Below are 26,352 nucleotides of genomic sequence, written 5' to 3'. Positions count from 1 at the left end.
ATAGTGGAATAAAGTCGTTATTTTTGTTTGTTTTTGCGCACAAAAAGTATTCTCGTCGCTTGATATACTTAAGATTGAGCCACTGTAGTCACTTGGACTATATTAACGATCTCTTTAATAACTTTTCTGGGCCAGCAAGTTTGGGCCACCTAGCAGCCTATGGAGGAGTGAGTCAAGGCTCAGTTTTCATCAAAAATATCTTAATTTATGTTCCGAAGATGAACGAAGGTCTTACGGGGTTGGAACAACATGAGGGTGAGTAATTACTGACAGAATTTTCATTTTTGGGTGAACTATCCCTTTAAGCAACTATAGGCCGATCTCAAATCTTCCTTTCATAGGCAAGATCATTGAAAAAGTTGTCTTCAATCAGCTGAACAAATTCTTGAGCTTGAATGGATCCTTTGACAATTTTCAGTCTGGTTTCCGACCGCACCACAGCACAGAGACAGCGCTCATAAAGATAATAAACGATATTCGCTTAAATACTGATTCAGGCAAATTATCAGTGCTGGTACTACTTGACCTTAGTGCTGCATTTGACACTGTCGATCATAACATACTTCTTGACAGGCTGGAAAACTGGGTGGGGCTTTCTGGGATAGTCCTAAAATGGTTCAGGTCATACTTAGATGGGAGAGGTTATTATGTGAGTATAGGAGATCATAAGTCTGAGTGGACATCCATGACATGCGGAGTCCCTCAAGGCTCGATTCTTGCGCCACTCCTGTTCAACCTGTATATGCTCCCAATGAGCCAAATAATGAGAAAGAACCAAATTGCTTACCACAGCTATGCAGACGACACACAACTCTACTTAGCCCTATCGCCTAAAGATTACAGCCCAATTGACTCCCTGTGCCAATGCATTGACGAAGTCAACAGTTGGATGTGTCAAAACTTTCTTCAGTTAAACAAAGACAAAACTGAAGTCATTGCATTTGGAAACAAAGATGAAGTTCTCAAGGTGAACGCATACCTTCACTCTAGGGGTCAAACAACTAAACATCAAGTCAGGAATCTTGGTGTGACACTAGAGTCAGACCTTAGTTTCAGTAGTCATGTCAAAGCAATAACTAAATCAGCATACTATCATCTAAAAAATATTGCAAGAATTAGATGCTTTGTTTCCAGACAAGACTTAGAGAAACTTGTGCATGCTTTCATCACCAGCAGGGTGGATTATTGTAATGGACTCCTCACTGGCCTTCCCAAAAAGACCATAAGACAGTTGCAGCTCATACAGAACGCTGCCGCCAGGATTCTGAGCAGAACCAGAAAATATGAACATATCACACCAGTCCTCAGGTCTTTACACTGGCTCCCAGTTAAATTTAGGATTGATTTTAAAGTATTACTACTGGTATTTAAATCATTCAATGGCCTAGGACCTCAATACATTGCAGATATGCTCACTGAATATAAACCCAACAGATCACTCAGATCATTAGGATCATATCAGCTAGAAATACCAAGGGTTCACTCTAAGCATGGCGAGTCTGCTTTTAGCTATTATGCCAGCCGCTATTCTATTTTTCTAAACTGTTTTAATTATTCTTATTTCTTTTATTATTTTAATTTCTTCTATGTAAAGCACTTTGAATTGCCATTGTGTATGAAATGTGCTATATAAATAAACTTGCCTTGCCTATAATGTAACATCAGTTAAAGGATTTTAGAGACAAATACACACAGAAACATACCCTACAAATATATGATCCCCTACCTCCCAAAACTTTTGTGTGTGTGTGTGCGCGTGTGTGTGTGTGCGTGTGTCTCACGTTCTGGTTTCAGTCCATCAGTAATGACATCATCATAGTACCCCAGTGCGATTTCATTCGCCTCGTCTTCAAAAATCAAAACAGAATATTTTTAGGACTTAATGCTCTTGGCCATTGCCATTGTGATCAATCAATGAATGATGTGACCAGTTTACAAGACATTAATGTAACATGATGTCCTATAATGTAACATCAGTTAAAGGATTTTAGAGACAAATACACACAGAAACATACCCTACAAATATATGATCCCCTACCTCCCAAAACTTTTGTGTGTATGTGTGTGTGTGTGTGTGTGTAAAAAAACAGAGCTGCAGGTGCATGTCTGTTATCTGACACGTTCACAAATATCCACATTCTTTGGATCATACAACACTAACCAATCATTTTAAATAATGCACAAAAGGTCCCACAAATATAACTCAATGTGATGTACTCCACTCACCCCTCTGAATAAAGTTATTTCTCTGTTGATTTCCACAAATCAGAACCTATGACACTCACCCCTCTGAGTGAAGAAACTCTGTCTATTAGTGGGTCTGCGATGAATCTCCTCATAAACGGCCTCAGTCGTCGTCTTGTGTCTCCTCTTAGAGAGAGCTGTGAGTGTAGACAGACAAACCTGCTGTCAGTTCACAACACATGACTGATCACACACTGAATAACACACAATATGACAGTCTCTGGATCTCTCCTACCTCTCCTCATCACTCTGTTCTGCTGAATCAGTATAAGCAGTGGCACTAAGAGCAGTAAGAGCAAAACTCCCAGTACAACCACAAGCACAGAGAGAGACACTGGAGGAGTTTGTGGAGGAGTGACTGATGTTGAGCGCACTGTCTGAGAAACTGGAGGAGAAGCTGATGTTGTTGTGGCAGGAGTAGTGGACACTGACAAATCTGTCAAATCTGGAAAAACAGACACAGACAGATTAAAAATCATGCAAATACACATATTATTAGCACTAAAATGATGTTAAAGGGCCCTATCTTGCACCCAGCGCAATTGACTTTGTACACCGACGCATGTATCATTCCTATTTTGCACCCGCGCAAAGCGCGCTTTTCCCTCTACAGAAGCACGTCGCTAAACTAGGGAATGAACTTGCGCTCCCTGGGCGGTTCAGCGCAAAAAAGGAGGCGTGTTCCGGCGCAAACGTTCCTTCATGCTATTTTGCAGGTTTAGAAAACAATTGCGCCACTAACCAGGAAAAAATAGTTTAAAGTCAGTGGCGCGTTGCGCATGTTATTCATATATGCTATTTTAAGGGCGCATGCTTGGCCATAATCAATGTAGCGTGTGCAAAACGCGCACTTTGATTCTCTCATCTACACAGAAGCAGCAGTTTTCATTTTTGCAAATCATACATTATTACGATAGATAGATAGATAGATAGATAGATAGATAGATAGATAGATAGATAGACAATTTAATATAAAAGCATACATCTATCTTACACATTTACCCAAATTATCATACGTCTTTTTAACCTAAGTTAATTTGGGTGGGTTTCTCCATCCCCAACATCCCTGACGAGAGCGTTGCTCTCCTTGGCTGTGAACCGCTCCTGGCGCGCGCCTGGCAAATCCGCCGTTATGATCGGAATCCGCTTTAGAACAAGCGCGCCTGCTCTTAAAGGGAATGTGAGATGTCGCTCTGATTGGTTTATTTCACGTTACGCCCAAACCACACCTATGAATAATGAAGCTCTTCAGACCAACCCATTTTAGATTTGCGCCTGGCGCAAGAGTCATTTATCCCGCCCGGAAAATATCAACAGCGCCAAGACCCGCCCACAAAGATACTTGCGCTTTGCGCTTTGACACTTGCGTTTCAGATCGTTAAAATAGGGCCCAAAGTGTTTTGCTCTGACTTGCACAGGTGAGTCCAGCGTGCTCTTTGTGGGAGCAGTCAGTGTGGTTCTTCAGGGAGAGAGGACAGTCCCACAGGTGAATCTCATTCCCTCTGCACTCGACTCTGTTCAGCCACACAACACCTTCACCAGCACCAAAGACTGAATTCCCATCAGCCCTCAGTGCTGCTCCACAACCCAGCTGCCTGCAGACCACCTGAGCATCGCTGATGTCCCACAGATCAGCACAGACTGAACCCCACACAGCGTTATGATACACCTCCAGCCTCCCAGAGCACCGGCCCAAACCTCCCCTCAGTCTGAGAGGAACATGATCTAAATCACACACAGCAACATCACTGACCAGCTTCAGGACAACATTCACAACAAAACACACTGAAACTGATTGCTAGAGGCCTTTAAATTTGTATAAAAAAAAATGTGATGTGGAATAAAAAATTATTTTGTGTTGAAATATAAATAATTTAAGATGAAAACAAATACACAAATATCAGACTTACTTGAACACTGTCTCTGGTGAGGAGATGGTGAGGTAGAACAAGTCAGATGACTCCGAATAGATTCAGAATTCTCATCCTCTGAGATGAAAACGATGACAATAATATAAAATGACAACATCAAAAGATTTTTTACTCTGTAAAATTTAAGGTGTTTAAGAATATTTTGGAGAAAATTTATTTAATCTATGAGACATAAAATAATCATATTTAAATAAACATGACCACTTCAGACCATATTAAATCAGTTAAATATCTCCTTACCTGAGCAGGTGATTTTTGCCACTTCATTATCACAGTCATTCTGTCCCCAGGGTGAAGATGGACACTGCCATAGAGTGGAATCATGACGTCGACATTTTAAATAATCAAGCCAATTATGAGACTTCAGTCCCTCTGAATAATCGGGTTCACTGCCAGATTTTCCACAGTTCAGCTCTTGACAGATCAGAACTGCTGTCTCTCTGTCCATCTGGTTCCAGCACACATTACCCCAGGATCCATTGTAGAAAACCTCCACATTCCCTTCACAGCCCTCAGTTAATCTGATCTCTTTAAACTCTGTACATGCAAAAGGATGAGAATCAACTTTAACTTTCATCAAACCCCAATACATTTCTACCACTGAATGGTACATATATATTGAAATATCTGGAAAAAAACATTTTTGATTTTAAATGTTACTGAATAACAAATTTTCACACTAGTGTACCGTTTACCTGAGCACACGACTCCTACATCCTCCTTGTGTTGACAGTCATGTTTCCCCCAGCCTGGAGAAGAGCAGTTCCACAGGGACGTCTCATTCCCCTCACACTCCACCTCATCCAGCCATATGGGTCCAGAACCAGGACCAAACCAGGCTGGTACCTGCTGGTTACTGAGGGCCACTCCACACTGCAGCTGTCTGCACACCACATGGGCATCTTTAATATCCCAGGAGTCATCACACACTGTCCCCCATGAGCCGCTGTGAAAAACCTCCAGCCTCCCTGCACAGTCTCCCCCAGAACCCACCAGCCTGATGGACCCGCGAGCTGATATTCAGAGAGAGAAAAACACATTATTGATCACTAACAACTGAAGAATCTGCCCAGATGTTGTTGTTCTCACCAAGGCAGGTGATTGACAGCTGTTGTGTGGAGCTGCAGTTGAGAGTTTGTGGAGAGCTGCAGTTCCCCAGATGAGCTTCACTCCCAGAGCACTGGAAGCCCGTCACACACTCATGACTGTGTTCAGGACTGGATGAAGAGGAGCCGGAGAAGTTCAGCACAGAGCCACAGCCCAGCTGTCTGCAGACCACAGAGGATTCAGTGAGACTCCAGGAGTCCAGCAGAACTCTCCTCCAGACCTGATGGATGGAAACTTCCAGCTCCCCCTCACACTGTCTCTCTCCAGACAACCGCACCAGACCGTCATGAACAGCCAGAGAGGAACCTGAGGAGAAGATCTCATGTTTTACTAAAATAAGAATTGTGTTAGAACGTGAAATAGTTCAGTGGTCTCAGTGTCAAATAAGTTTACCAGAGCAGACGACTCCAACATCTCGTCTATGAGAACATTCAGCTCGACTCCATGAAGCGACGGAGCATTCTGAGAGTTTTGTTTCATTCCCGTCACAAACACATCAGCCCAGATTTCACCACTTCCCTCTCCAAACCAGTCTGATCCCACAACAGACACAGCAATCCCACAATTCAGCTGTCTACAGAGCACACTGGCAGCTCTCATATCCCAGCATGCATCACACACTGTTTCCCATTCGTTGAGGAACCGAAGCTCCACTCTTCCAGAACAAGAGCCTGAACCATTCATCAGTTTGGCCTCTGTGTAACCTGAATAAAGAACAGAAGTTAAAATAGTGTATAATGCAGCTGACAGAGGAGAATGAAGAGAGACAGAATATTGATAATTTACCAGAACAGATCAGGCCCACATTATTGTCACTGGTGCAGTTGTGTTGGTGTAATGGTGATGTTGGACAGAAGTAAATCTGAGATTCATTTCCTCTGCACTATGTAAGGATGGACTTTTACTAAGACTGAATTCAAGAATTCTAACTTGCAATAAAACAATAAAACTCACTAATCTGAAGAAGAGATCTATGGGACAGAGAGCACAACACAACTTCTCCAATCTCATCTTTTCCCCCCATGCTGAGTTCCTCTGACCCCTCACACTATCTTCTCCCCTCCAGGTCTCATTCAGTCATGCAAAACACACAAACCTACTGTCTCCAGTTGTTTTATGAGAGGTCAAAATAAATACTTCTGGTGCGAATGGTAAAGAAGTTTCATTCCCGCAGCAGCAGAACAGTCAGAAAAAAGAAAACAATGCATGTTCTTCTGATGTGGGAAGATGCCCCAATAAAGATAATAGATAACCATTTGTGTTTATCCCCCAAACTCAGGCGTGACCACTTGGGGCACGAGAAAGGGTCCAGCAAAAGCTGAATAAATATTTGGGTGCTAGATGTTTATTGTTCTTTCTTTTGTTCCACTTGGGTATTTAAAGGGAATTGGCAAACCACTCAAGGAAGCATCTGTAAACAGAACTTCCCACACTGTTGCTGTGTGTCTCTATTGCCAGGTATGCTGACTCTTTGAAACTATTGATATTGCATTTTGAATGATGTCTCTATTATATGCTGATCAGTTGTGTATTATGTATTCTTTTTAATCCTTTTTATTTGATGCTTAATTCTGCCTGGCAAAAATAAATGTTAACCTTGATTTATTCTGCATTCTTCTAAAATCATTATTTCCAGTATATTAAAAGTGTGGTGTTTCTGCAAATCTTTGTCCAGGATAGATCAAACTGAAGGCACTTTGAATGGACCATGGGGCACATTAAATCACAACTAATCCGAGGATAAGCTGTTAAAATAGAAAACTTGAAAAAACAAAGAGTCACTTAAATTTGGAGTCAGATTAAATTATTCATGGAGTCAAAATTAAAATTGGAAATCAACTGTTTAATAAATTAAAGTGATCTTTCCAGAAGCGACATACAAAAGACATACACGCTGCATTGCCTTCGACCAAGACACCGGACACCGTCTTTGGGCCGGTGATTGGAGCTTACAACTGAATCTCTTGTGTCCACATCTGAGTGTCTCCTTTGCCAAAAGCATCTTCTCCCAGCACCTGTACAGGAGCCCCACAGTCCAGCTCTCTACACACAACCTCTGCATCCTGCTGGTCAAAGGCAGCATCACACACTGTGTACCAGGTGTCCCCATTAACCTCTAATCTCCCAGAACACAGGTGAGACCCATCAGAAAGTATGGGATGTTTATGATATGTTTATACTAAATAAAACCATACAAAATAGATTTATTCAGAGTGGCAGATTTAAGAGTGTGTTTAATAGTAACAACATCTAAATTTAACTAAATAACATGTTTATTATGCCAATTTGTAGGAAAATGGCAAAATAAATAACATATTTGGGGTAGATTTTCGCTCAATAACGTATTGCAAAATACATCCAATTACCAAAATAATAAGAGTGGAATTCACTAAGAATCAACTGTGCATGTTGTTTGAACATGTTAGCTGATTAGCACAACCACACAGAAATGTACAAAATCAGTGCTGAAGGCAATTTGCACAGTCCAGTTTGGATCTCATGGGCCGGGTCTGAGTTCTGTATTGTGGCGGATTTGCTGCTGTCATGAAAACTAGGATCTAATGAGTCATGAATTGAGAAATAAAAATGTCCTTGATCTTTTGACATATAAGAGGTCATTGTACTATAGAAATATCCTGTAAGTTTCAGAACTTAAAACTTCAAAAACAGCTTTTATTAAAACCAAGCCCAGAAAATGATGAGTTTAAGATTTTGTCACATTATTATGTATATACTGATAAAAACACTCAACACATGACGAAAGACCAACGCCTACTTCTACATCATTGGCTCTTTAGCCCCGCCCACTGATTCACGCATGTCGTGTAGTAGTAAATGTGAGACAGATGCAAACAAAAACAAAACAATAGAGATTACATTTAGGATTAGGATTACATTTGCAATTACAATTGCATTGCCATCTTTGTAAGCCTAACTTTAAGAAAGTGTGGATGAACTTTATTTTGTTTTTATTTTAAAAACTTCGTTTTTAAACAAGACACAGTTTGACCAACTCCGATGCAGGCTTTTCAGAGAGACTGAAAATAAAGCTGATGCAGTGCCAACTACATTGTATCCGACATTAATGTTGCCAAACAGAGGACAAGAGTTACTTAACTCTTGAAGTGTTCTTATAACTCTTGTATGTGGCATGTCTATCAAAACAGTGTTCGAAAGAGAGGGTCAAAAACAGGAATTAGAATGTTTTTTAATGTAATAATCTTGATAACATTATAAGTTGACCTCAGAGAACATTATAAAATTAAAAATTAAATAAAATTCATAACCACTTTAACACAAATATATATTTTATATAAAGATTAATTTGCCATCTTCTTTCAATGGTAATAGTGTGATTTAAACTGCACCGGGCAAACAGCACAGAGTTTTGTGAAAAGCCATCAGTAATGAGCCTTATTTAGACAGAAGGAGGCATGTTTGCATGGAAAAGAACAACGACTCAATTAAACAAGTCAAAACATAGTGCCATTTTGGCAATGAATGTAACTGTTTAATTAGTTTGTGGATGGTTAGTAAATGAGATACAGCTTTTTGCACTGATAGCACACGCAAATGTGCCGCAACTGTTTAGGGAACTGTTTACTGTAAGAGTTTTGAAGATCAATATCACTGACCTGAGCAGATGACTCCAGCATCTTTACTATGATCACATGGACCACTTAATAATCCACTTAATGACCCACAGTTCTTCAGTGTTGACTCTGATCCAGTACACATGACACCACTCATCCAGATTGGTCCTGATCCTTGTCCAAAATGAGCATCACTCAGAGCATCTACAGGTTCTCCACAGTCCAGCTCTCTACACACCACTGCAGCATCAGCCAAATCCCAGAGATTATCACACACTGTTCCCCACTGACCTCTATGAAGAACCTCCACTGTACCAGCGCAGCGATTGTTGCCACTAACCAGCCTCACATTCATTACATCTATGAGAGGGTAATAGAAATGGAGAGAGAAAAGCATTTATCAAACTTTAAATAATATAATAGACCAGCGTGTTGCTTTGTGATGGGTTCATATACAGTATATGTGTATCTTTTCAGTCTTTTAATTCAGCTCTTACCAGAACACACCAGTTTAACATTGCTGTCATGTGAACAGTTGTTTTCATATGATAGTGATGTTGGACAGAGGTGAATCTGAGACTCATTTCCTCTGCACTGAATCTCTTGTGTCCACATCTGAGCGTCTCCTTTTCCAAAAGCATCTTCTCCCAGCACCTGTACAGGAGCCCCACAGTCCAGCTCTCTACACACAACCTCTGCATCCTGCTGGTCAAAGGCAGCGTCACACACTGAAACCCATGACTGATCATCAAGTATCTCTAACCTCCCAGAGCAGCGAGAACCTCCAACCAGCCGGACTCCTGAAAGCAGAGAATACACACATAAAAACATTTACTTCCAAGTCTTAAAAGTGGCATGCCTATCAAAATGAAGTGTTTGAAAGAGGTGGTCAAAAACAGGATAGAAAATAGCTTTTTACTTCTAAATTAGAATGTTTTTTGATGTAAAAATCTTGATAACATAATAAGTGGACCTCAAAGAACATTATAAATGTTTTAAAAAAAAATGCAATTCATAACCCCTTCAACACAAATATCTCTTTTAAATAAAGATTAATTTACTGTCGTCTTTCAAAGATAATAGTGTGATTTAAACTGCACCGGGCAAACAGAACAAAAGTTTTGTGGAAAGCCATCAGTAATGAGCCTTATTTAGACAGAAGGAGGCATGTTTGCATGGAAAAGAACAACGACTCAATTAAACAAGTCAAAACATAGTGCCATTTTGGCAATGAATGTAACTGTTTAATTAGTTTGTGGATGGTTAGTAAATGAGATACAGCTTTTTGCACTGATAGCACACGCAAATGTGCCGCAACAGTTTAGGGAACCGTTTACTGTAAGTGTTTTGAAGATCAATCTCACTGACCTGAGCAGATGACTCCAGCATCTTTACTATGATCACATGGACCACTAAATGATCCACTTAATGACCCACAGTTCTTCAGTGTTGTCTCTGATCCAGTACATGTGACACCACTCATCCAGATTGGTCCTGATCCTGGTCCAAAATGAGCATCACCCAGAGCATCTACAGGTTCTCCACAGTCCAGCTCTCTACACACCACTGCAGCATCAGCCAAATCCCAGCCAGCTCCACACACTGTTCCCCACTGACCTCTATGAAGAACCTCCACTCTACCAGCACAGCGACTGCTACCATTTACCAGCCTCACATTCATTACATCTATGAGAGAGTAATAGAAATGGAGAGAGAAAACCATTTATCAAACTTGAAAATAATATAATAGACCAGCATGTTGCTTTGAGATGGGTTCATGTACAGTATATGTGTATCATTTCAGTCTTTTAATTCAGCTCTTACCAGCACACACCAGTTCAACATTGTTGTCATGTGAACAGTTGTTTTCATATGGTAGTGATTTTGAACAGAGGTGAATCTGAGACTCATTTCCTCTGCACTGAATCTCTTGTGTCCACATCTGAGAGTCTCCTTTGCCAAAAGCATCTTCTCCCAGCACCTGTACAGGAGCCCCACAGTCCAGCTCTCTACACACAACCTCTGCATCCTGCTGGTCAAAGGCAGCGTCACACACTGAAACCCACGACTGATCATCAAGTATCTTTAACCTCCCAGAGCAGCGAGAACCTCCAACCAGCCGGACTCCTGAAGAAGAGAATACACACACAAAAACACGAGACACTTATTTTATTGGTGGAATTTTAAAAAAGTCAGGCTTTAATAATTGAGAATTTGATGTTTTGTGTTGATTATCTCTGGATTGATTATTGACCATAAACAGTTTACAACTAACTCCTCAGCTTCTCTTATTCATGAGCCTCGGTAATGTTCTTATCCTGCTCAGAGAATTGCAGTAACAATCAGACTCTTCACAATTTACTGCAAATAATGATTGATTTCTTCTTGGATCTCCACTAAATCATTATTGTGAAGTCTGATTGTTGCAAATATTGTCAGTAGCAGTAGGCACATTGTTAGTGAGGTATTCTAGCAGGGCTAGTTCATCAAGGGTTTAGCCAGTAAACAGGATGGTGTATCGGTCAGGACACCATTAGGTCACCTGATGGAGTTTTTCGGTTCCTTGCCACTGTTGCCTTTGGCTTGCTCATTTGGGGATACTTAATTTAATTTAATTAATCAATCAACAATACTATTGATCAGCATTAACAAACGTGGATGTTTTACACTAGAAACAAACACTGATGTACTATTTTATCTAATACTGTGAAGCTGCTTTGATGCAATCTGTATTGTGAAAAGCGCTATATAAAATAAAGTTAAAGTTGACACAGGAATAAAGACGAGGAGATGTTCTTCTATTAACTGTATTGAGATCCAGCAGTACTCATCAGAACATTCCAATATCCAGTATTGTCATTATAGTCTGATAAGAAACAAATAAATCACCATTAGGTACTGTCATTTAAACAGTTGTACTTAAATTACTATGCAACGTAAATAATAAATCCACACAAATAATACAAATCAGGATCATCAAACATAAATCTCTCAATAAACATTACTATGCCCCTTTTAACATAATATACAATTACATAGACGAGAATATTACTCTTTGGAGAAATATAAGGAGCTTCACCTATCTCACTGACCAGTTTACATGAAACTGTATTAAACGGGGTTTACAGAAGGAGAAATGGCGACATCCTCACTAAGCTACTACACAAACAGCGTCCGCACATGGTCTCCAGAGCACGATATTAATTTTCCTTAACTCAATGTTATAAACGTTACTACATAACTTAGACATCAGAAGGCTCACATCAGTTAAATTATTATTTCCTACAGTGTTTTACAGCATAAACATTGTTCTATCGCTATAAATCTCACTCATCACGCAGCACGTTAATGCATTGTAATTCTACAGTATAGAAACATAAACACAACAAAGTGACAGTCACTTACTTTTCGTCATGAACTCAACACATGAATATTGGAAGCTGGATCATCCAGAACAGATTAAGGGGCCGCTCACACCTGACGCGTTTTTTGCAATGAGAGGCGCCTATTTTCAATTGGTTTCCTATGGCAGCGAGTATGGCGAGTACTCCGTGCCAAAATCAAACATCCGAACGACCTATGACGAGTGGATAATGCCTTTTCTAAGTCTACCCTGAAGAAGGCGAAGGAGCAGTCTACCCTTCCGTCGCCGTCAGTCCGTGTCTATTTTTGAATGGGATTGATAGAGACGTCAAACGACAGACCGGCGACGACGTCATGGCGACGTCACAGTAGTAATGTATACTTACGGCGACGGCGTACGTGAGAAATGTATAAAAAATCATAACGTCTGAACCAGGCACGTCGCCTAATAAGACGCCTGATACACACGTCGTCCCTCAGTACGTCGCCTAATAAGACGCCTGATATGGCGGGTACTCCGTGCCAAAATCAAACATCCGAACGACCGACCGACCGATCGTCTATCCGAACGTCTATCCGAACGTCTTGAACTTTCAAACGGGTGACCCACGTGACGACCTGACGTGACGTCAGCATCTTCGAATTTGCAGCTTTTTAACCATACAAGTATACAAGCTGATGTGTAAAGGCTATAAATGGACATGATAGGCAATACATATAAATATTGTACCCCAAAAACAACTTTCCTGAATTCTGTGCTTGTGCGGCTATGTGTTTTACTTTCAAAGAGCAGAAATACTGCCTACAGACATTCAATAGTCTTGACCATATAATCATTTTAACTAGTTTTTATTGTTAATTTTATTGCCCAATGTACAAAGTTCCCACTGTCCATAAAAACACTCAAAAGTCGATTATTTTATTTTTTACTTTTTGATCCAGAAGGTTTTCATATTAGATTTATATATTTGGACTGAATGGTCTAATGAATGCTCTGCAGTGTTTATGATATGAGCTGTGTATGATCTGAAAGCATTGTTTGATTTTGAGCACAGATAAAATGGTTTTGAGTAAATTTCTTTATTTTGAAAAGCATCAGATGGTCTCTGAATGTAGTTTGAAGATTTGGTTTTGTATTTAAATTTTTGAGAAAGTGGGTGATGGTTCCAAGAAATGTAGGCAGTTCAGGAAAACTGTCCTATAGATTAAAAACATGCATTATTTTTTATACATAATATCAAACAAATAAAGTAGGCCTAATAAAAAGTAAATCTAATTAAGCATGATTTTTTGTTTCAAGAACTTAGAGATCTCAACACTTACTAAATTATCATAATCTTTTACAAATAATCATCATAAATGTTAAAGTGGAAAGGTTTATTAAAAACATATGTATAATAGTTCTAATATTACATTTAGACAAGATCAGCTGAATATATCTTATTTTGTAATTAAGGTTCTTTGATTTTCATGTCTGCAACTTATAAACAATGAGCCCAAAAAAATGTAATGATCATTTAAATAAAATCATATGTAACACGTTCCTACATGTGCTTACGTGTTGTTAACGCGTTCCCATGGCGACCGGTCGGAAGCGCGAGTAACTGATCGTCTTCCCAACGTGTTGTTTACGTGTGAAGACACGTTGTAACACGTTTTTTTATATATACCTTAGTTTAACTTCTTATTCTTCGATTGTATCCTCTAACTAGTCTACATTTGATTACTGCAATCAATGACTGATTTAGAAAGTGATTTAGAAAGTTATGTATGGTGTAGTTTTATTAAAGTTAAATAAAGTTAAATTAAGGCTAAATATTATTGACAAACCTGACATGCTTAAACGGTTATTTTGGAAAAGCACGATATTCCACATCATTTTTCTCCATCTCCCATTAAATCGGGAATAGATCTTATTGAATAGAAATACGCTGTAGCGTATTCAAATGCAGCAAAAACTGCAATCAGTATCCCATCTGCTTTACCTAAATATAAAAATAATAGGAAATGAATTATATAGGCTACATAAAATATGCTTACCTTTTATCAGACATATTGGCATTTCAAATACAAAGCCGGCCTATATGTCTACTTTATGATACCCTAGTTCACTTTGAAATTAATTTTTGATATGTTTTAGCTTACCTCAAGGGCATCCAAGATGTAGGTGTCTTTGTTTCCGCAGTAGTTTAAATTTTGATATTTTTAGGTCAAACCGTTCTTGTCTGTCAGTCATATAATGCAGGTCGATGGTCACTGGCTCAAAACACAAGCACAGAGTCCAAATTAAAACAGTTCCCCATCGTCCAAATGAAACAATTCCCCATCATAAGTACACATTGATGGCCTAAGACACGAAACAAGCGGTTTGTGTGAGAAAACGAACAGTATTTATATCGTTGTTATCTCTTGAAAACAGCACACGTCCAAATGATCTGACGGCGCGGGCGGGTATAGATATATACATAGATGTCGCCTTGGCTACTGCAGTTCATTGGAACGAAACCGTAGCCAAGCGACATCTAGTGTATATATCTATACCCGCCCGCGGGCGGGTATAGATGTATACACTAGATGTCACTTCGCTACTGCAGTTCATTGGAACGAAACTGTAGCCATGGGGACATCTATGTATATATCTATACCCGCCCGCGCCGTCAGATCATTTGGACGTGTGCTGTTTTCAAGAGATAACAACGATATAAATACTGTTCGTTTTCTCACAAAAACCGCTCGTTTCGTGTCTTAGGCCATCAATGTGTACTTATGATGGGTAATTGTTTCATTTGGACGATGGGGAATTGTTTTAATTTGGACTCTGTGCTTGTGTTTTGAGACAGTGACCATCGACCTGCATTATATGACTGACAGACAAGAACGGTTTGACCTAAAAATATCAAAATTTAAACTACTGCGGAAACAAAGACACCTACATCTTGGATGCCCTTGAGGTAAGCTAAAACATATCAAAAATTAATTTCAAAGTGAACTATCCCTTTAATTTCATGAAGTCTCTCGTCTCAGGGGGACATGAAGGAGGTCTACAGGTTTTCTAATAATACAAAGCTTAATGCTAAATCCTGAAGTATCAACAAAAAACGTTCTTAATATGACAGTTTTTTCAACTTGTCACATTTGTTAGAAAAGTATTTTTTATTGTTTATGTTATAACATTTTCAGTAACAATAATTAATATTGTAGATCTTTCCCCCTGAAATATCCTGTAATTGGACCACTAGGAGGTGCTCTACAATTCATTCACAGGTGACCCCCAAAACAGAAACCCTTATTCTCAGCATAACATAACACTTATTAACAAATGACAAATTTTATTCACCTCACAAAACAAAACAAAAACTCTTGTAGCCCAAGAGTCAGCAGAGTCAGCAAAGTAAATTTCAGAATGAAGATGAAATCATGGTAAAAATGAACAAAGTAGCCTAGGCAATAAATAATCTTATATTGGATAATCTTAACTGTGTCTTTCTCAATGTGTTATTACCATGAAAAGTCAATGGCCAACTAATGACAACATGGTCCATGGCATTGAAGACTTTGAAATTAAAAACCCTTTATCTTATAACTTTTAACTCTTACTTGTAAAACAATCAGTTTGACAAATAAAAAAATAAAAAAGGAAAAATACAACAACATTAATTAAAAGCATACCACTGTAGCCTATACAGTTACAATAGGTGAGTCTGGTGTTTGAAACATTAGAGTCATGAAATACACAGAAAGTCATGATACAGGTGGCAACTTGGTCAGTTCATCACTTAGCCTACAATAGGCTTATTCAGGGAAGTGCAGGAAATGGTTGAGTATTATTTTAGGTATAACATCTGTAGGCATATTTAGTGCCTATCATGTCCATTTATAGCCTTTACACATCAGCTTGTACTTGTATGGTTAAAAAGCTGCAAATTCGAAGACGCTGATGTCACGTCAGGTCATCACGTGGGTCACCCGTTTGAAAGTTCAAGACGTTCGGATAGACGTTCGGATAGACGTTCGATCGGTCGGTCGGTCGTTTAGTATGGAACGCCGTTGGGGACAATACCTATTATATGCAACGCGTGAAATTTGGACGCATTAACACGCACAGTTTGTACGCGTCTTTTTGGTCCGTGTAAACGCGAACGTTTTGTACGTCTAAACGCGAAGTTTTTTGTCATGTTATTTAAAGACACGATCGTTTGTATCGCCTTAACGCAACATTTTTGGCCGTGTATTTTTTGTTACGTGTTTCTATACGAACGTTTTCGTCGTGTAAACATGACATTTTTGAACGTGTAATATTTCTGAGTCTTATTTGATGTGCGACATACAAATTTTTCTGTTTTAGTTAAACTGGTGATAATTTAGAGTCAATGATTAAATACATTCAATGACTGCATGAATTAACATTATATTATTTTGTAACGTTAAAGGAATTTGTCCTGTAGGAAAAGTGAGTGGTCTCTGTGATCCAACGAGCATAGCCTATTTCCCCTCTGGTTAATGCATTCGAGGTGTCTATTTGGACCACTGCAAATAGCCTACTTGTTGGCAGAACTAATTACACTAGGCCAGTCTACCCTATATGTGGAAAAAGTCACCTCTTTAGTCAGTGGTTTCTGTGGCGTAACGTGTAAAGGGAGACCGGGGTTCTATTCCCACTGACAGCGCTTTTTTTTAATAACTTTACAGTTATTAAACGCAAAATTGTTTTCAATAAAAATGATTTGACTTAAAATTCATTTTAATTCATAAAAGTTACATTTAGGGTAAGGTTAGGGGTAGCTCTAGTCTTTAATATCTCAATAAGTTGCCATGATTTTAATATTGTTTTATAAATCTAATAATCTACTGTCAGTTATATTGCAGGATGTTTAATGCACAACAATACTGATGAGCAAATAGTAACGTTATCTGTCACTATTTATAAGTAAATAGCATCTAAATGTCTACTGAATCCACAACTGTTGCTATTTACACTTGGACTTGGACTGGCTGCCCCACAGTTTACGTGGTCCGCCTGCTGTAGTTATTCTGTAATGTTTATGTGTCGTATGATTGTGTCTGTGTTTAAATGTTGAATAAAGATTTGTAAATTGTCATAGGCTACTGGTGCTTTGTTTTCTGCTTTTGTATTTGCCTTATTGTTATAATATAATTGTTAAATTTGTGATTGTTACAATATATTGTTGTTATTAGATTATTTTTATCTGACATATACAGTATACATACAGTATATGTGTATTAATTATTTCCAGTCAAACTGACATCCCGACTTCAAGGAGCATTCCAGAGTCTCTCATACCAGATTGATGCTGGCCCACTCGGAGATTACTCCAGTCATTTTGAAAAAACAATAGCCACAGTATTTAGTATTTAGCCTTTGCTAACTTTATTATTCATTGTATTTATTAAAGTTGAATGATTTATGGCATTTATTGGCACTATTATGTATAATTATTGACACCCCACCCTGGACCTCATTAATTATTAAACCCTGGCTATGGCCGTATCCAGTGTTGTATGTTGTATACATATGTTAACATATGTTATACACAGGGCTTAATTTGAGCCTGAACACGCCGGAACATGTTCCGTCACCTCCGACATTGGATCCGGCACCTTTTTTATTGGATCCGGCACCTACTGTGTCACTAAAATTAATTGCCTAAATGAAAAATAAATAAATAAATAAATAAATAAATAAATACTGTTTGTGTAGTGTTCAATGTTTGTGACACATGACTTGCGCGCTTGTTGTACGAGTTGAGATTGCTGTTAGCCTCGATCGTTTCACGCAGGGGAAAAATGTCAAAAAGACAGGAAAGTTTGCTTAACTTTTTCAAATACGCTGGACAGTCAGATCCCAAACAAGCAAAAATCGTTTCCGCTGATCAAAAAGGAGACCACGGTGGACACAGTAGCCTAGTATCGACATAATATCTCGTTATTTCGACATAATAAGGGGACATTCTAATCTGCATTAAGCCACATTAAGCGTTCTTATAATGGGTTTCTATGGGAGGAAAATGCTTAACGTGTAATTGCGTTCATATTCTGGGCTCATTTGATTTGTTTTTCTGATTTGGGCTTTTCTGATTTTTGTACATAGCATAGCCTATTTGTTAGGATTTTAGTATCATAATGATTAATAAATGCACGCACAATTATCCGTGAACTTGATTTGAACAAATGCCTTTCAACTTGTGTGTGCAAAATTCAGAATTAAATCAATGTGCAGAAATTTGTACAAATAGAAAGTATGTAGGCCTACTATACTGTTTTAGCCATTAAAAAAGCGCATTTAGTTTCATATTTGTTAAAATATTATAATGTTATTTTTTTTCCATTTATGTTGATTTATGAAAAGTGAACAGCACGACCGAGTAAGATAGGATGCGCAATATGAGACATGGAGCGGGTCAGACATGATTTTGACCGCTGAAGTTGAAGTTGTTTTGTAGAAAGCCTTTCTTTAAAGTGAATTTCGTTTTGTATAAATTGTATCTTAATTTTAATCAATTTTTCATCAACCAATTGCCTGTATAGGCCTACGAAACAAATATAACGGAGGCGCCCGCGCGCTCACTTCCATTGCACGTGAACTAGAGCACACCCTAACTTAACGAAACTCAGTGTATGCCTCACACAGACATGACAAATACATCAAATACACAAAGCTTGAAATGTCTTTAAACGAAATAATTCAAAACGAAAAAATAAAAAGGCTACTCTCTGATTATGTAATCCATTAGTCTTATTTATGTGCATTTCTCTCTATAAGCGCGTTCACACGGAGATGGCGATCGTCAACTTCATCTTTGCAGCCGAGTCGACACTTTTAGAGAAAACACTTGTTTATTAATAAAAATCAATACACGCGTCACCGGATTTACAGATGCACGCACACATATTATTTCGAAATAACGAGATATTGTGTTGAAATAACATTATTATTAATAATAGCCTACATCTTTTAGAATAGGCCTATTTGATTGAATGCTGAAAGTTGCCCTTGTTCAATTTAATAAAAATAAAACTTTAATTGTGATCATTAACATAACTGAATATTAAATATTTAGTGGCCAAGTTTTGCGCGGCTCTCCGTCAAATCTAGCACCCACTCAGCACATGCGTTAAAAATGCTCTGGCGCTGTCCCTGCAGAGAAGCTACGTAGGCAGTGTAATTTTTTTTTTTTTTTTGTTTGTTTGTTTGTTTTGTTCCGTTACCTCCAACCCCCGTTTTGAGTCGCCGGATCTGCGCTCCGGGACCTCCCACTTTACAAATTAAGCACTGTACATGTGTATATAGCCTGTTATAAGAGGATGCAAACTGAATGCAGTCTGTAAAAGTTCTTTGACAGTTTAATAAAAAAATTCTAAGAGCCATCGTAGAGAGCAATCCACTTTTCCACGTTACCGGAGACAAAAAACCTGCATGAGTACAAACGGGATGAGATGCCACAGCATGACACAGCACTGACATCACAGCCAACGTATAAATGCATCATTGACTCTAAAGGTTTACGCTTGCCTATGTACATGCCAACGTAAAATTACGATCTCATTCACGAACAAATGTTACGTGTGACGTTTGCATAGGTATTTGCTTACCTAACAGCACATCATCCCTCACGGAAAGAAATGTCGTCTGATGTTTATATATGTATACAGCAACGTGCCATCGCATCACAAATGCAAATGAAATCCTAAATAGAGCAACGCTATTGGCTGTTGTGCGGTCTGACGCGACACCCGAACATATACTTCGTATTTACGCGTACAAACTGTGCGTGTTAATGCGTCCAAATTTCACGCGTTGCATATAATAAGTATTGTCCCCAACGGCGTTCCATACTGTGATGCGGCGTACCCCTTCGGTCACGTAAAAGTACACGACTGTCGACATCGGTAAGTTATCCGTGGCATTATCCACTCGCCATAATCCGTGGCATTATCCACTCGCCATACTCGCCATAGTAAATGCACAAATCACACCTCATACACCTCATACAAAAGTCCGCTCAGTGCCGCTGGCAACGCTGTAACGTCTCCGTCTCCGCTTTGGGGTGTGTCTGTTGCGAGTGTGTTTAATTTAAGTTTTTTTCAACACACGGACAGTAAGCTATAATCAGCAGCGATGCACGCGATTACATTTAGAAATAGACAAGCTTTGTTTCCAAATGTACCAAGCAATGATCCTTTCAATTGTATAAACTTTTATAAACCCAGCCAATATAATCACAATGAACACATCCAAAATAAAATCGTAACAACTGCAAAGCGTCTAATTTGTAAACAAAATGATTTACGCACTAAATCCAGCATAAACTCACTGAGACTGTCGACCGTTTCTTTTCCATGCATCATTTTATTATATCCATGTTTGTGGTTAGTTAGTCAAATCATATAAAACAGTGAAATCGCCCTCGAACTCTTCTGTCTTCCTGCATTTGAGACGGTGACGGGAGCTGAGCTCCACTGAAAGGCTTCTTTCCTATTGGTTGTCGCTCGCGAAAATCGCTTCTCATTTTATAAAGTTGAAATTTAGTTGCTGTGTGTGGTTGTTAAATAAAGTGTCTTGTGTTTATGTGCTCAGTGATATGTTAATAACAATATTAAAATTGAAAACAATATTAAAAAACTCACTGTTGTAGGTCTCGAAAGAAATGAATTATTTTACATGAATTATGAATGAATTATTTTAATATTACACTTTTTTAAAATGACTCTATAAATCGAGGGGATGGGGGGCCTACAAAACCTCTCAGCCCCGGGGCCTAACATTAGGTTAAGGCGGCTCTGGTCATAAGTATCAAATTACATTCATAACCGGCCTTAAAGTGTGTCCCCGGCTTTATGCAGTTATTAATGCAGTTATTAGAGAGAGATGTTGCAATAATGAGACAGAAAAGCATGTGCGTCATTATTATTTTTTATTTATTAATTCAATTCGTTTTAATTAATTCGTTCATTCTTTTTTTTTCTATTATTGACAGATGACAGTAGACTAGCCAAATAAAAGAAACACAAAGCCCTTTTAACAAGTAGGCCTATCAATTATTATTTATTTGTTAAATTATCTGCAATAAAAATCCGTGCTGCAGGACTATCCATTTATTTAGCCTATATTCAGTTTAATTGATTATATAGGACTATATACTTTATTTATTCAAATTAAACTGCATGTTTCCATTGATTGTGAAGCTAGACATTGAAAATTGCAGATCAAGCGCATGGGGCTAAATGTTTTTTCTTGTTATGAATTGTATCCTATTTTCCGTTATTACAGTTGACTATGCGAAGTGATATGGAACTGTAATGCGGTCAAGACCTGCCTGGAACTACTTTAGCCGTGCGTTTCCCTGAAAATAATGCACACCTTAGAACGCTCGCCAACCAATCAGATTCAAGCATTCAATGGCCCTGTAGTATAAAAATAAACATTCTGACATAAACACTCAGTCAGCTACACTGTTTACTTCTAAATATTATAGTTTGGTTCCAGAACGTGATTTAAAAATAAACATTCTGATATAAACACGATGAACTGACATTAGAGGGTTGTATCATTCAAAGAAGCTCCAAGAAGGTTGTGGTTTAAAAATAAACATTCTGATATAAACACGATGAAAACCATATTTTCTGTTTCAAACTTTCACATAGCATCTTTAGGTTATAATAACATAACAATTCAAATCCAGATTTTGATTTTCAAAGATTTTTTACAAAAACTTATTATTTTTCCCCAAAAATGCAATAAATTCATGACATTGCCATTGAATCAATATAAAAGTTATTTTTTTATCATATTGAAACTGTTGAAATCAGCCATCGCTAATATCTCCTGAACTTTTTTGACGGCGATCAGCTCACAAAAACTGATTTTGCACTGGCACTTTGCACTGCTCCCTGAATCAACGCGCTTATTCATTTGTGGATGTTAACTGAATCTGTAAGTCAGCTATGCTGTTTACTTCTGAATATTATATTTCATTCTGGTGTGCTTAAAGTTATCGCTACTGTGTAATAGTAGCCTATGTTATTCACCAACTAAACATAAGTTATCCTATTCAATGCGTTCACAGTCTCTTTCACGGGCATCATTTGTAGTTGCCTATTCACAAACTGTTTGCTCAAGCGTTTTCTCGGAGAGTTCACTGTGTGCTTTCTACCATGCACAAATAAAAATGTCACTGAACTTTTGCTGTGTAATTGTAACAATGAGCACTCAAACACACCAAACCAACAATTACTAAAAACACACACAAAAACTGATTTTGCACGGGCATTTTGCGTGTCTGTCTGTGTGTCTGTCTGTGTGCCTGTTAACCACATATCTCTCGAACCGTTAGTCCGATGGATTTCAAACTCGACAGGTGTCTTGCCACGGGCACGAGTAAGTGCAGTGCCGAGTTTGACGTTGTTTGGATGAGAAATGCTAAAGATATTGTTAAATATATCATTTTTAAAAGGTTGTGGTTTAAAAATAAACATTCTGACATAAACACTCAGTCAGCTACACTGTTTACTTCTGAATATTATAGTTTGGTTCCAGAACGTGATAAATCCATTTTGATTAATTTGAGTAAAAATGTGTTTTCTTTACCAAGAAAGTGGCAAGATGAAAACCACTATTTTCTGTTTCAAACTTTCACATAGCATCTTTAGGTTATAATATCATAAAAAATTCAAATCCAGATTTGGATTTTCAAAGATCTATTATAAAAACGGATTATTTTTCCCCAAAAATGCAATAAATTCACGACACTTTTTTTTCCAAAATGCAATTAATCCATTGAATCAATATAAAAGTTATTTTTTATCATACTGAAACTGTTGAAATCAGCCATCACTAAGAAATATCTCCTGAACTTTTTTGACGGCGATCAGCTCACAAAAACTGATTTTGCACGGGCACTTTGCACTGCTCCCTGAATCGACGCGCTTATTCATTTGTGGATGTAAACTGAATCTATAAGTCAGCTATGCTGTTTACTTCTGAATATTATTTCATTCTGGTGTGCTTAACATTATCGCTACTGTGTACTGTAAATGCTATTCACCAACTAAACATATCCTTTTCAGTGCGTTCACAGTCTCTTTCACGGGCATCATTTGTAGTAGCCTATTCACAAACTGTTTGCTCAAGCATAGCGTTTTCTCGGAGTTCACTGTGTGCTTTCTACTATGCACAAATAAAAATGTCACTGAACTTTTGCTGTATAATTGTAACAATGAGCACTCAAACACACCAAACCAACAATTACTAAAAACACACTCAAAAACCGATTTTGCACGGGCATTTTGCACTTGCACTTATTAGGTTGTGGTATACATAAACACTCAGTCAGCTACACTGTTTACTTCTGAATATTATAATTTATTTACAGCCATCATTTGTAGTAACCTAGCCTGCTCCCTGAATTCAATGCATTCACAGTCTCTTTCACGGGCACCAAACCAACAATTACTAAAAACACACTCAAAAACTGATTTTGCACGGGCATTTTGCACTAGTCTCTCTATAAATTACAGAAACGTCTGTCTGTCTGTCTGTGTGTGTGTCTGTTCCTCGCATATCTCTCGAACCGTTAGTCCGATTGATTTTAAACTCGATAGGTGTCTTGCCACGGGCACGAGTAAGTGCAGTGCCAAGTTTGACGTTGTTTGGATGAGAAATGCAAAAGATATCGTTAAATATATCATTTTTAGAAGGTTGTGGTTTAAAAATAAACATTCTGACATTAGAGGGTTGTTTCGGTCAAAGAAGCCCCAAGAAGGTTGTGGCTTAAAAATAAACACTCAGTCAGCTACACTGTTTACTTCTGAATTATTATAGTTTGGTTCCAGAACGTGATAAATCCATTTTGATTAATTTGAGTAAAAATGTGTTTTCTTTACCAAGAAAGTGGCAAGATGAAAACCACTATTTTCTCTTTCAAACTTTCACATAGCATCTTTAGGTTATAATATCATAAAAAATTCAAATCCAGATTTTGATTTTCAAAGATTTATTATAAAAACGAATTATTTTTTCCCCTAAAATGCAATAAATTCATGACACTTTTTTCCCCCAAATGCAATTAATCCATTGAATCAATATAAAAGTTATTTTTTATCATATTGAAACTGTTGAAATCAGCCATCGCTAAGAAATATCTCCTGAACTTTTTTGACTGCGATCAGCTCACAAAAACTGATTTTGCACGGGCACTTTGCACTGCTCCCTGAATCGACGCGCATATTCATTTGTGGATGTTAACTGAATCTGTAAGTCAGCTATGCTGTTTACTTCTGAATATTATATTTCATTCTGGTGCGCTTAACGTTATCGCTACTGTGTAAATGCTATTCACCAACTAAACATATCCTATTCAGTGCGTTCACAGTCTCTTTCACAGGCATCATTTGTAGTTGCCTATTCACAAACTGTTTGCTCAAGCATACCTTTTTCTCGGAGTTCACTGTGTGCTTTCTACCATGCACAAATAAAAATGTCACTGAACTTTTGCTGTGTAATTGTAACAATGAGCACTCAAACACACCAAACCAACAATTACTAAAAACACACTCAAAAACTGATTTTGCACGGGCATTTTTTGCACTAGTCATATATAAAGGCTAGATGTCTCGTGCGCGCTGCTGGCCAATGGAGGTCGACATCCGCACGTGGCGGCCATCTTGCCACAGTGTGCTCGCTCACTCGTTTAATGGTGCATGTACTTTTAAATAACCATAACTTGCTCAATTTTTTGACGGTTTGGTTTGTTATAAACGTCAGAGATGTAGTTATGACACAAAATACATAAACTGCATACATATGAATAATTATAACATACATGTTCAAGCATTCGGGATTATAGCCACGTTAATAACGTTTGTAAGAAACCAAACCGTTTGTAAATCCGTTCAGATTTCAGCGAGATATGAGGATTTGTGTGCATGCTGATCACTCACCTAATGCACAGCTTTACTGTGACAAGATGGCCAAATGGTGATGCCGGAAGTGACTGCGCCATAAGACATCTAGCGTTTATATATGATATCTATGACCATAGATATCATATAAAGGCTAGATGTCTTAAGGCGGAGTCACTTCCGGCATCACCGGCGGCCATCTTACCACAGGGCTCTGTGAATTAAGGTGAGTGAGCAGCACGCACACAAATCCTCTTATCTCGTTGAAATCTGGATGGATTTACAAACGGTTTGGTTTCTTACAAACGTTATTAACGTGGCTATAATTCTGAATGCTTAAACATTTTGAACATAATTATTCATATGTATGCAGTATAATAGCTACATCTCTGACGTTTATAACAAACCAAACCGTTTGAAAATCGGTAGAAAATTGAGCAAGTTATGGTTATTTAAAAGTACATGCACCATGTTATGAGTGAGCAAGCACCCTGTGGTAAGATGGCCGCCGTGTGCGGATGTCGAGCTCCATTGGCTAGCAGCGCGGACGAGACATCTAGCCTTTATATGATATCTATGTCTATGACTATAACCAACACACTAGCTACACACTTCCTCTACCGTAACCACCGAAGAAGAGTCTTAAAGCGGCAGGCACCCAGAAACGTCAGAGCCTTTTATACACACATGATCTGAGACCAGCTACTCTATTAAAATACATCTCTGGGCCAATATGCGGAAAGAACACATAGAAAGTAACATAAACCTTTTAATGTTGTCTGGTTCTTTATTGGTTCATGGAACCTGATGCATTAACTAATGTTTGCAAATTGAACCTCATTGTAATTTGTTACAAAACATTAAATATAGGCTATGTTATGTACATTTGGTTTGTTTTAGACCAGGAGATTATTTCTCTCATGAAAAGAAAATGTTACACTATCTGACAACATAAATCTTTTTGTTGGTCAACCATTAAGCACAATTTATTCAAGCTAAAAGTAAACCAGTTTTAAAATATGGAAGTCAAAACAGCTTTAAAAAATCTAATTATGAATAAGAGGTTAATAGGCTTTATGCCCAGCTCCACTACTTCCTGAACTTCAGCCAGCTCCTTTGTTTCCTGTCTGCCATTATTGGACAAACTGATTAATCCAGGTGTGTCTGAGTATTGTTACTGAGGTCAGGCACACCTG

General features: G+C 38.2%; 1 protein-coding gene across 1 annotated transcript in view; it reads right to left on the bottom strand.

Annotated features, from left to right (window-relative positions):
* Nucleotides 1–1,907: 1,907 nt before the first annotated feature.
* LOC311081440 (scavenger receptor cysteine-rich type 1 protein M130-like) overlaps nucleotides 1,908–26,352 on the bottom strand; it is a gene marked incomplete at both ends in the record, with an annotated part of 29,400 nt that continues 4,955 nt past the window's right edge. The window contains 13 exon segments of the mRNA XM_084111977.1: nucleotides 1,908–1,960; nucleotides 2,286–2,381; nucleotides 2,480–2,689; nucleotides 3,655–3,969; nucleotides 4,416–4,712; nucleotides 4,871–5,188; nucleotides 5,226–5,588; nucleotides 5,676–5,769; nucleotides 5,772–5,986; nucleotides 8,918–9,235; nucleotides 9,373–9,675; nucleotides 10,244–10,561; nucleotides 10,700–11,002. Of these exon segments, the coding sequence (XP_083968103.1) occupies nucleotides 1,908–1,960; nucleotides 2,286–2,381; nucleotides 2,480–2,689; nucleotides 3,655–3,969; nucleotides 4,416–4,712; nucleotides 4,871–5,188; nucleotides 5,226–5,588; nucleotides 5,676–5,769; nucleotides 5,772–5,986; nucleotides 8,918–9,235; nucleotides 9,373–9,675; nucleotides 10,244–10,561; nucleotides 10,700–11,002 (3,203 nt within the window).

The sequence above is a fragment of the Abramis brama genome (assembly GCF_963993115.1).
Source record: "Abramis brama genome assembly, chromosome: 4".
Taxonomy (NCBI): Eukaryota; Metazoa; Chordata; class Actinopteri; order Cypriniformes; family Leuciscidae; genus Abramis; species Abramis brama.
Note: the sequence above shows the minus strand (reverse complement) of the source record. Positions and strands in the feature narration are given on the sequence as shown.